The following is a 12,003-nucleotide window of genomic DNA, read 5'->3' as shown; positions in this document are numbered from 1 at the left end:
CCTAGACCCTTCTTCAGAAAATCTGAAGAAGGGTCTAGGCCCGAAACGTCACTCCTGCTCCTCTGATGCTGCTTGGCCTGCTGTGTTCATCCAGCTCTACACCTTGTTATCTCAGATTGTCCAGCATCTGCAGTTCCTACTATCTCTGAAACAAAGGCCTGAGTGTCGTTTTGTAAGTCACTGCATTACCCACAAGAATTCTTCAAGGCTGGGGTCTCAGCCCAACAATCTTCAGCTTCTTCCTGCATTTCCTCTGTCGTAAGATAATGTTGGTTTACACTTCTACAGCTCTTTATACAGATATTGAAGTCACTCCTGCCTGCCTACAACAATGCCTGGACCACATCCAAGCTTTGGCAGACAAGTAGCATATTGATGTCTCTCACTGGCTATCGCAAGTTTCAGAAAAGAGTGAAATAAAAATCTTTCCCTGCTCTTTTAGCTGACAACATCCTAAGCCTCAGCACCGGCCAGAGGATTAACTGGACTGATATTACCAACAGTTTAGGTCCAGGAAGGAGACAGAAATGCTTCATCTCTGCACCTTTCAAAGACTCTCCCATCCAAAACACTCATGTCACAAGGGTCTCAGCACTTGCTTGCCTTTGTACAGCATGTTCAATTAGTAAAACATCTGAATGCACTTCATTGGAAAGTTATTAAACAAACCTGGACACCGAGCCAAGCAATGAGGTTTCAGGACACACAACCAAAACGTCTGGACGGTTTAAGGAGGGAATTCCAGAACTTTCGGTTCAGGCAGCTGAGACACAGCCACCAGTGATGGAACAATTAAAATTAGGAAATATGCAAAAGGTCAGAATTGGATTATATTAATGACTGGTGTGAAAATGCATAATGATGACATTTCCTATCTGTTATTTTAACAAGAGAACCAACCCTGAATGGGTAATTGTATTCATTAAAATAAAGAGAGGCAAAGGTACATCACACAGCGTGATTGGACCCATCTGTGTCTTGTTAACATTCGAGGCATTTCCAGACAAAACTCAGGCTGATGCGAACTTCACACAAACCAGCAGAATTTATGCTTCCTCCTCGGGCAAGTTCTAAGGTGGGGAGGGGAGGGGACGGCAGGGATTCGGGTTGGGGTTGGGAGCTGGGGGATGCCAGGTGATCAAGTGGGAAGGTGCAAGGTGGAGATCCTGCTGCCTTTCCATCGCCTTCTGGTCAAATCTAAGGAGGGAGAGCTTGCAGTGGCCTTCCCGTCCATAGCTAACTGAGGCTCCTGTGATCACTTGACAGCCTTGTCCAGCCATTGCACTGTCGGGAGACTATCCAGCAAACCACACGAAATAGGAACAGGAGTACCTCATTTGGCCTCCTCAAGACTGATCTGCCATTCGATAGGATCATGGTTGATCCAATATTTCTCACATCCATTCCATTTTCTGCCCATTCCCCATAACCCTTAATTCACCTACTAATCAAAAATCTATCTAGCTCAGCCTTACATTTACACAAGGAAGCTAGCCCGACAGCTCTCTGTGGCAAGGAGTTCTGAAGACTCACAACACCTGGACAGAAGAAATTCCTCCTCTTCTCAGTCTTAAATTGGTGCCACATTACTCTGAGATGATGTCTTTTGGTCCTAAACTCTCCCATGAGGGAAAAAATCTTCTCAGCACTTACCCTGTCAAGCCCCTCAAGAATCCTATATGTCTTAATGAGATACCCTTTCATTCTTCTAAAATCCTGTAAGTCCCAACGGTTTCACTCTTGCTCATAAGGCAAACCCTCCATACCAGGGATCATCCTCATGAAACTTCTCTGAACTGCCTTCAATGAAATGATATCTTTCCTTAAGTAAGGGACCAAAACTGCAACATTTTCACAAGTTTGCCGGTGCCAACTTGGTTGGACAGAGATCCTTAGGGGATTGACTGGGTGAATGTGGAAAGAATGTTTCCTCATGCGGGAGAATCTAGAACTAAGAGTCACTGTTTAAAAATAAGGAAGTGCCCATTAATGGCAGAGGTGAGGAAATTACTTTTATCTCAGAAGGTTATGAGCCTTTGGAACTCCCTTCCTCAAAAGGCAGTGGATGCTGATTCTTTAAATTATTTTGAGGTAGATTCTTGATGACCGAGGGAAAAAAGATTATTTGGGATAAGCAGCAATGCAGAATTGAGGTTGAAAATTAGATCAGTCATGACCTTGTTGAATGGTGGAGCAGGCTGAGGGGCTACTCTTGTTCATTGCTCATAAGAAGAACGTTCTTCTTTCATGGCACTCCATGCCTGATCAAGGGACCCAGCATTGGGAATTCACCCTCTCACCTTTGCATCTGATCCCCTCATAGGTGATCCCCTTCCCATGAACTCATCCAACTCATAGTCGTGTCGATCTTGGGATCCATGGACCATCCCAGGTGAAGTAATGCACTAGCAGTGGTCATCACACCTGGTGCCACCACCAGAACTGGAGAGCCGGCAGCTTCTGATTGTCTAGGAGATCTCTAATGTATGATTTTGGGTCTCCTGGGAGCTCAATCAAATGGGAGGCTCAACGCTGCCCAGTAAGTGCTGATTGGAACTAAATATTGTTGAAATGAGATGCAGGAGACCCCCATTACCTCAATCAAAATGCAGTTATTTGTCCTTGTCCACACAAGAGAACAGAAAATAGTTGATTGGGCTTTGTTGCCTGAGGTTGCCCAAGAATGCATTGCAACTGATGTCTCTTGCATGTGGCAGAGCATTGTGCGTAATGAGAGAGAATAAGCCCCATTGCGTTCCGAAGCAGCATCAGCTCTGATATCAATGACAACACAAGTAGAGATTCTGAAACCCAGGAACAGGGGTTTCATTACAGACACAATTGGCCACCTCTCAGGTGCAAACTGAGCACAGAATTGGGCCATCACGAAAGGACTTTTTTCCTCCAGTTTCCACTCAAAATCACTTCATATTGTTAGACAGAAGCCTGTCATGACCCAGTGCAAACAAACATCACTTTGAAATTAGTTTAAATTTACATCAGGGCTGAAGTTGCTCTATATGATTTAAAATGTAATTAGTTTTTATTTTAAATTGATTCAAAAATATCACTTGATGTGTTTATAAGCAGAAAATGTTTGGTTAGTAGAACAGAAAATGGGTTTATCACAAAAATAAAGCACTTGTAGTCACAGTGTCAATTCCTCACCTGTGATTAAAATGGTTTTAAATGACAGAAAATGACTTTCAAGAGATATACTGTCAATTTAGGGATCATAGTGATACAGTAGTCTTATAGAATCATAGATCATAGAATCCCTACAGTGTGGAAACAGGCCCTTTGGCCCAACAAGTCCACACCGAACCAGCTGGACCCATTCCCCCTGTAGCCCACCTAATCTACACATCCCTGAACACTATGGGCAATTTAGCATGGCCAATTCTCCTTCTCGGAAAATTTAAACATATTGCATTTGAAACCTTTTTTAAGTTAGGCATTGGAGCCCTTGGAATGTTTCCACTTGTAGAAGAATCTAGAACAGGTTCGAACAGAAGGTCAGTGAAACAGTGTCACCTGCTCCCACAGCCTCAGATGCATCGGTTTCCTCAGTCACCACTGTAGACGTCAGATTGGCTTTTTTGAGAGTGAACCCACAGAAAGAGACCAGCCCAAATGGAACGCCCAGCTGTGCACTCAGACCTTGGGCATTGCAGCTGGCGGGAGTATTCGCTGACATCTTTAAACTCTCCTTACTACGATCTGAAGTCCCCACCTGCTTCAAGAAGACCGCCATCCCGGTACCAAAGAAAAATCATGCAGCGTGCCTCAAATGACTACCCCCAGTGGCTCTGACCTCCACAATTATGAAGTGCTTCAAGAGGTTAGTCGTGGCTCATATCAACTCTTGCCTCCCAGCCTGCCTTGTACCAACAGGTTCAAGAACAGCTTCTTCCCCACTGTTATTAGACTGATGAATGGACCTCTCACATTTCAAATTTAATGTTGACCTTGCTCTTTGTGCACCTTCTCTGCAGCCGTAACATTGTATTCCTTGCTCCAGTCTATTGCCCTAACACACTTTGTATGGTAGGATCTGCCTGTACTACAAACAAAACAACACTGTTCACTGTACCTAGGTACATATGACAAGAATAAAAAAACAAACTAGGGGTGACTGTATACAAATAAGAGGTCACTCATTTAAAACTGGGATGAGGAGAGATTATTGCTCAAAAAAGATTGAGTGTGTTTGGAACTCTGTTTCTCAAAAAGGCAGTGGAAGAGGATTCCTTGAACAATTTGAAGGCAGAGGTAGATAGATTATTAATAAGCAAAGTGTCTGAAAGGTTATTGGAAGTGAGCAGGAATGTATAGTAATTAGATCAACAATGATCTTAGTGAATAGTGAAGCAGGTCCAAGGACCAACTGGCCCATTCCTGCTCCTAATTTGATTGTTAGTAAGCGTCCAAAAGTTCCACCTTCATTTTTAGAGGCTCCTCCAAAAGCAAACAAGTTGGGGCTGTCAGCAGAAACTTAGAGCATCATTGAGCACGGAAACAGACCCTTCGGTCAAACTCAGCCATGCTGAATAGATATCCTAAACTGATCTAGTCTCATTTGCCAGCAATTAGCCCATATGTTTGGAACCTAAACATAAACTCTTCCTATTCATGTACCTCTCCAGATGCCTGTTAATTTTCCTGCTGTACAAACAATGCTGTCAAACTTGAGAGGATGCAGAAAAGATTTACAAGGATGTTGCCGGGACTGGAAGGTTTGAGCTATAGGGTGAGGCTGATTAGGCTGGGGCTATTTTCTCTGGAGCATCGGAGGCTGAGGGGTGATCTTAAAGAGGTTTATAAAATCATGAAGGGCGCGGAGAGGGTGAATAGTCAAGGGTAGGGGAGCCCAAAACTAGAGGGGATAGGTTTAAGGTGAGAAGGTAAAGATTTAAAAGGGACCTGAGGGGCAACCTTTTCATGCAGAGGGCGGTGTGCGTATGGAACATAGCTGCCAGAGGAAGAGGAAGCTGGTACAATTACGACGTTTAATTTCAAGCAAACAGTAAAGACAAAAAAACTCAACTGTGGGTCAACTCAATTCCATGATGTCTCCACCAGAAGGTCATAATTGTGAGTCCTCTGCAAAGGATAGCAAGCTTTATTATCAGATGCCTATGCAGCCTCCTCTCTCCTTTTAATCACAATACTTCTTTTAAAAATAAATGCACAAGACAAATGTCATGTTCACATCAGAATTTTAATGCTTTAGCTGAAATGACTACTTCAGTTTAGTTATTCAGATTAGACAGAAAACATCTTTAAACATGGTATATTTTGACCTGGCCTCCAAATAGAGTGAGCAGATAATTGTGCACATAATCAATTTTGAAAAATACTTAATTATCATTAAATTCAAGTACTGATTATCTCCTTTTAGAAGTATATATTGCAGCAGCTGATTATAATTTCAGATAGCCCCAATTGTTTAATTTGATGTAATATCTTCATGTTTATACCTTAAAGTTTGATCATACTGATGGCTTCTGTTGTGTAAATTCTGTATCTGACAATACCCCTGCAAAGTCCCTTAAAGCCTCTAATTCAAAATCAATGAAAGCATTTTTGCCTTTCAGCCATGGGATTTGCTCCAGCTGAGTAACCACTTTAAGCGATTGATCCAAAAGTTGATGAGCCAATTCAAAATCATGCTTCTTCATTTTACTGAGAGATTGCAAAATCAGCTTCAGATTGGAAAGGTTTTCCTCCAGCTTATAAAACATTTGCACAAAGTGATTAATTTGGTTAAATTCTTTCCATTTGGAATTTTGCTCACTTAATTCATTTCTCATTGAAGATGATTTGTCTGGTTCAGTATTGCTAGCCACATCTCCTGACAGCCGACCCTTCAGATCCTGAAGAGCACTGTTGCTGAGGTTTAAAATCTTCAACAAGATTCTCTCACTCATCAGAAGGTCCTCCTTTTTATCCACTGTGAGCATTTTTGGTGCTACAGCTATCACTTCATTCAGCTTTGCAAAAAGTTTGGAAAACTTCTGTCCATGTCCATGCAGATAGTTCGTATTTATCATTTCCACTCTCTCAGCTAATGAAGCATTTTTCAAAAACTGGTTAATCACCTTCACTACCTGAGCAGGTAAGAATTTGGTTTCAGACTCTCCCACAGAGGCATTACTTTCAGAAACACTTTCCATCACAACTAGTTTTGTCAGATTTTTACTCTCGGCCTGTGACTTATTTGCATCTGTGCTTCCCTTGTTTGAAACTCCACTTGTTGGCTGGGCCTTTCTGATGGATGAGACTGTCACAATGTCTTCCAGAAGCAGAGGAACCGAAGTTTCATTATTCATTATCTTCAGTAGCTCCGCTTCATGATATATCTTCTCCAACATACTGTTAATTTCAGAAAGTTCAGCAGAATTTGTTTTGATTCCCTGTCCATCTTTATCCACAACTGCAATTCCTACAGTACTGCTTGACTTCTCCACAGGAGTGTCCCTCAATAATTTGACCAAAGTCTTGAAAATCCTTGGAGAAAGTTCTATCAGTTCACTCCGATTCCGCAGATCCTTGTCATTCAACATTTGGTCTAGCAGAAACATCAACAATTTATTTTTTATTAATTACACATTTCGTTTAAGAAAAAGATTTACATTAATAATTTTCAACAAAATCACAACCAGACTTTCATTAATACCGTTATTTGGCTATCAACATTATGGAGTGTATTAACACTAAATACTTGCATTTATATAGCAAATTTAACATAGTGAAACTTCAGAAGGCAGTCCTTTCACAAAACTCCAGAACATAAAGGCATTATCTCAGGACAAAGTGCAATCCATTTAGGACTGAGATGAAGAGGAACTTCTTCACTCAGAGGCTGGTAAATCTTTGGAATTCTCGACCCCCTTGAGTGCTATGGAGGCGCAATCATTGAGATTCCAGATGTAAATCAATATGTTTATGCATATTAATGACAAGAAGGAATGTGAAATTCAGATGGGTTGAATGGTCTACTTCTGCTCCTGCGTGCACAGTATTATCAGGAAAAACATGGTGCTGGACTCATAAGGAGATGCTAGGACAAGTAGCCAAAAGCTTGGCTAATGAGGAATTTTTAAAGGAACATCATATAGGAGATATAGAGAGAGTGAAGGGACAAAAAGGTTGAGGGAGGGAATTCAGTGCATAGCACCTGAGTGCCTGAAAGCACAACTGGCAGCAATGAAATTAAAACTGCATGAAAGGCATGGAGGAACACCTGGAGGATTCCAGGGCTGAAGGAGGCTATGGAGATCAGCAATATATGAATAACGATCATAAATTCCAGGTATTGTTGGCCTAAAAATCCAGTGTGGGTCAGCTGGCAGATAGGTGAACAAGATCTGGGTGTGATTTAGGATTAAGGCTGCTGTGTTTTGGATTAGGTCAAGTTTAAGGATAGTGAGAGGCTTGCCAGTTGTGAGGTACGTGGGGTTATTGCAAGAGTGCGGCATTGTAAAAATTTAGTTAACATTCCAGAAATGAGAATAGTTGTTCATGAATGAAGTAACTGCACAGAGGCTGGTATTCCATCATCAAATCACCCTTTATTTACTTGCACACAGTACACTGCCTGTGGCCAGCCAGCTTGGAGTCAGTTCCCTGAACTGAAGAGATTCTAAATCCCCTGTTTTTTTTTTACTTAATCTACTTTTCGAATCAACCTGTTCATAGCTGTTATTACGTACCTCTGGAGTTGGTGGGACTTGAACCTGGGCCTCTTGGTCCAGCAGTAGGGACTCAACCTTGCACTATAAAAGCCCCTATGTCAGCCAGGGCTTCCTGATTGACCCAGGTTAACAACCCCAATCAAGGATGTCATTGTTAACAAGCTCCACCTACTTTCAATCACTACAGTGACCATCATCATTCAGTCATTCTTATTACAATGTGCTTTTTTTTATACTGTGTCATTCTAACAAGTATAGAAATTAAAAGCCTTGCCTCTTTGTTCGCTAAAATCACTTATAGCATCAATCAACGCCATCTCAAACATCGTTGCTGACATATTAATATCCTGGTAAAGATAAAACAAGTTTTAAAAATTAAAGATACTTTCCAACATCTGGCTCATATTCAAAATTCAGAATAGACTAGCAGAAGGAAGTTTACAAAACAGCATTAAAATCTCTTCAAAAATATACTATGCATAGATATTCGCTGAATGTTCTATAATATTCCAGTGACTGGAACAGAGGCATTAACCTGTGGATTATTATATATTTAATTGAATTTACAGTTTGGAAAGAGTCCATTTGGTTCAACATGCCTGTCCCAGTGTTTACGTTCCATACGAAAGTTCTGCCCAACAATTTTGTCTCACTCCACCCTTGTAGCCTTCTATTCCTTTCTCTCTCATGGACTTTTCCAACTTCTCAGTAAATGCACCTGTACTATTCCCATCAATTACTCTCTGTGATAGCAAGTGCCCAATTCTAAAGTGAGCCCTGTTTAGTAAAATTTCAAGTGCAACAGAGTGAATTTGTACATCAGTTTTGGATTGTGATAGTTAAAGGTAGGATGTCTTGTTTGACATCTCAATGGTTGGTGCACAAGTGGCTGTGGTCACTAAAATGACCACCTCTTTCAAAGTAACCAGACAGAAACTGAGAAGACACTACATAGCCAATTCAAGGACTATTCATGCACCAATAAGCAAATTATAGTTCAGTGTGCCTCTGATTATGCTCAGGGCAGTGGCTAGCAAGGGTTAAAAGTGACTATTTTTAATGCACAAGAAGGCAGACTGAAGATAGAAAGAGAACTTCACTCAACAGAAGATAAAAAAGAAACCAGTGCTCTGTCAATCAAACTGCAATCCCAAAGCAGAACAACTAGAATTATAGAGTTATACAGCATTGACACAGAAACTTCGGTCGAACTCATCCATGCCGACCGGATATCCTAAATTATTCTAGTCCCATTTGCCAGGATTTGGCCCACATCCATCTAAACTCTTTCCATTCATGTACCCATCCAGGTGTCTTTTAAATGTTGTAATTGTACCAGCCTCCACCACTTCCTCTGGCAGCTCATTCCATACACACACCACCTTCTCCATGAAAAATTTGCCCCTTAGGTCCCTTTTAAATCTTTCCCCTCTCACCTTAAACCTTTGTCCTCTAGTTTTGGACTGCCTCAGCCCAGGGAGAAGACCTTGGTTATTCACCCTATCCATGCTCCTCATGATTACATAAACCTCTATAAGGACGGTCCAGGAAAAATAGCTCCAGCCTATTCAGCCTCTCCCTACAGCTCAAACCCTCCAACTCCAGCAACATCCTTGTAAATCTTTTCTGAACCCTTTCAAGTTTCACAACATCCTTCCTTTAGCAGGGAGACCAGACTTGCACACAGTATTCCAAAAGTGGCCCTAACCAATGTCCTGTACAGCTACAACATGACCTCCCAACTCCTATACTCAATACACTGACCAATAAAGGCAAGCGTACCAAATGCCTTCTTCACTATCCTGTCTACCTGAGATTCCACTTTCAAGGAAATAAGAACTGCACTCCAAGGTCTCTTTGTTCAGCAACACTCCCCAGGACCTTACCAATAAGTATATAAGTTCTGCCCTGATTTGCCTTTCCAAAATGCAGCACCTCACATTTATCTAAGTTAAACTCCATCTGCCACTCCTCGGCCAATTTGCCCATCTGATCAAGATCCCATTGTACTCTGAGGTAACCTTCCTCACTGTCCACTACACCTCCAATTTTGGTGTCATCTGAAAACTTACAAACCATACCTCCTACGGTCTCATCCAAATCATTTACATCAATGACAAAAAGCAGTGGACCCAGCACTGATCCTTGTGACACACCGCTGCTCAGAGGCCTTCAGTCTGAAAAGCAACCCTCCACCGTCACCCTCTCTCTTCAACTTTCGAGCCAGTTCTGTATCCAAATGGCTAGTCATCCCTGTATTCTGTGTGCTCTAACCTTGCTAACCAGTCTATCATGAGGAACCTTGTTAAATGTTACTGAAATCCATATAGATCGTATCCATTGGTCTGCCCTCATCAATCCTCTTCACTACTTCTTCATAAATGCAATCAAGTTAGTGAGACATAATTTCCCAAACACATGTTGACTATCCCTAATCAGTCCTTGCCTTTCCAAATACAAGTAAATCCTGTCCCTCAGGACTCCCTCCAACAACTTTCCCACCACTAATGTAAAAACCATTAGTTTTATTAAGTATTATTTAGCTTGTACTTATGGTAAACTTAATAAATTCTGTAAAACATCTGTATATAATAGTACCTGGAATGGGTCTTGTAACTAATTATAACTAGTAAACCTTTAGATTGGCTCTCTCAGACTGTCAATAATTGTAACTGACTTAGGTCTTATAATTAAAGTTAATCTGAACACTAAAATCTTACAGTTATAACTTCAGCTCTGAACTTAGACAGAATGATGGATGACTGCCAGGAAGAAAAATCTTTTCATAGCTGCCCGCTGTTGTCATCTTTTTAGTGTTTACTTAATGCCACTAATTAGCTGGCTTAATTAGCTTATAGTGCCCGCATACAGCAACCATGATGAGGTTTTTGGTTTTCTGCATGTTAGTCAGAGTAACATATACCACAGCGAGTCAGGTTCGTGTTAAGACAGACGTCCTGAAGTTTATTAATGGTAGCTTCTCATTCTTTTGCAAATTGATCTGTTTCCTCTGACCTTTGAGCTGTGCATTTGTATCATGCTTAGATTTTTGCTACAAGCTTCTTACTTTTAGTAAGATAGGGTGACAGGAAAGTTATTCCACTGACTGGAATTTCATCTTCAATAGGTTAATTGTTACTTATCCCATTTTTATTTATCGGATCTTCATCAGGAAGCAAATCCCATTAAAGTCACCAAACTGCTACAAAAACTCCCATAAGAACTGCGGATGCTGTAAGTCAGAAACAAAAACAGAAATTGCTGGAAAAGCTCAGCAGGTGTGGCAGCATCTGTGAAAAGAAATCAGAGTTAACGTTTCAGGTCCAGTGACCCTTCCTCAGAACATAGTACTCAACTGGTAACTCTACAATTACTCAACTGGTTCACTCAGACCCATATTAAGTGCTCGATACTTGGAAGGCTGATTTTTTCTTGTTGCAGTGTTTAATTGCCCTGGAGTTTATGGAAGGATGACCTCGTGCAGACACAAGCCCACAGCCAACAAGGAATGTTGTTAGGCGGTAATTATCTATAACCCTATCACCTCAACCTGTCCTGTTGGACACCTTGTACAAAGGTCCCCCAAGATGCTGACAGTGAGACTTATAGCAGTGCTTTGTTCAGAGTGGAGTACAGCAACCAGTATGATCTGTTAAAAAGGTTCCCAGTGTAAAAGCCTGAAAGGGAAAAGATCTGGAGCACGCTGATGACCTGGGACAACAAAATCAAGCTTAACAACTGGTGTAACTTTGGGGGAAACTCATCATCCCTTTCATATCCTCTGAAGTGACCTAAAGGCCCCCTCAATTATAAAGGTGATTGCTAGTCCAACATCTCATACTTAGCTTTTATTTTATTCATTCAAGGGATGAGGCCAGACAGCATTTATTGCCCATCCCTGATTGCCCAGAGGGCAACTCAGAGTCAACCACATTGCTGTGGGTCCAAATTACACGCAAGCCAGACCGGGTAAGTACAACAGTTCCTTTCCCTAAAGGACATTAGTGAGTCAGATGGGGTTTTCCTGACAATGGAGTTATGGTCATCATTAGACTCCTAATTCCAGATTTTTCTTCACTTCAAATTCCACCATCTGCCGTGATGGATTTGAACTTGGGTCTACTGAAACATTTATCTAGTTCTCTGGATTAACAGTCCAGTTGGGGTGGGGGTGGGGAATAATAATACCTATACCATCACCTCCCCATTTTAGCAGAAACTCTGAAATAAATGACAGTTAGAATCATGGTTCAGCAAGGAGCATCAAGTTATCAACATGATCACAGGTTTGGCTGTTCTGAGTGAA

General features: G+C 41.4%; 2 protein-coding genes across 2 annotated transcripts in view; both read right to left on the bottom strand.

Annotated features, from left to right (window-relative positions):
* The window catches only part of LOC109935725 (acidic leucine-rich nuclear phosphoprotein 32 family member A), a 17,243-nt gene extending 14,856 nt beyond the window's left edge, over positions 1-2,387 (bottom strand). The window contains exon 1 of the mRNA XM_048615753.1: positions 2,301-2,387. Coding sequence (XP_048471710.1) covers positions 2,301-2,387 — 87 coding nt within the window. The remainder of the gene's footprint in view (positions 1-2,300) is intronic.
* A 2,928-nt stretch (positions 2,388-5,315) lies between these two features.
* LOC125486823 lies at positions 5,316-7,738 on the bottom strand. The gene is made up of 2 exons (XM_048616127.1): positions 7,716-7,738; positions 5,316-6,571 (listed from the first exon to the last, which is right to left on the bottom strand). The coding sequence occupies exon 2, from the start codon at positions 6,564-6,566 to the stop codon at positions 5,493-5,495; it is 1,074 nt and encodes a 357-aa protein (XP_048472084.1). The 5' UTR covers positions 6,567-6,571; positions 7,716-7,738; the 3' UTR covers positions 5,316-5,492.
* Positions 7,739-12,003: the final 4,265 nt, after the last annotated feature.

This window comes from Rhincodon typus, chromosome 33, assembly GCF_021869965.1.
Source record: "Rhincodon typus isolate 14 chromosome 33, sRhiTyp1.1, whole genome shotgun sequence".
In the NCBI taxonomy this organism is placed as follows: Eukaryota; Metazoa; Chordata; class Chondrichthyes; order Orectolobiformes; family Rhincodontidae; genus Rhincodon; species Rhincodon typus.
Note: the sequence above shows the minus strand (reverse complement) of the source record. Positions and strands in the feature narration are given on the sequence as shown.

Coding starts and splice junctions, on each gene's coding strand:
- LOC125486823 (XM_048616127.1), bottom strand. CDS start 6,566: ATGTTGAATGACAAGGATCTGCGGAATCGGAGTGAACTGATAGAACTT.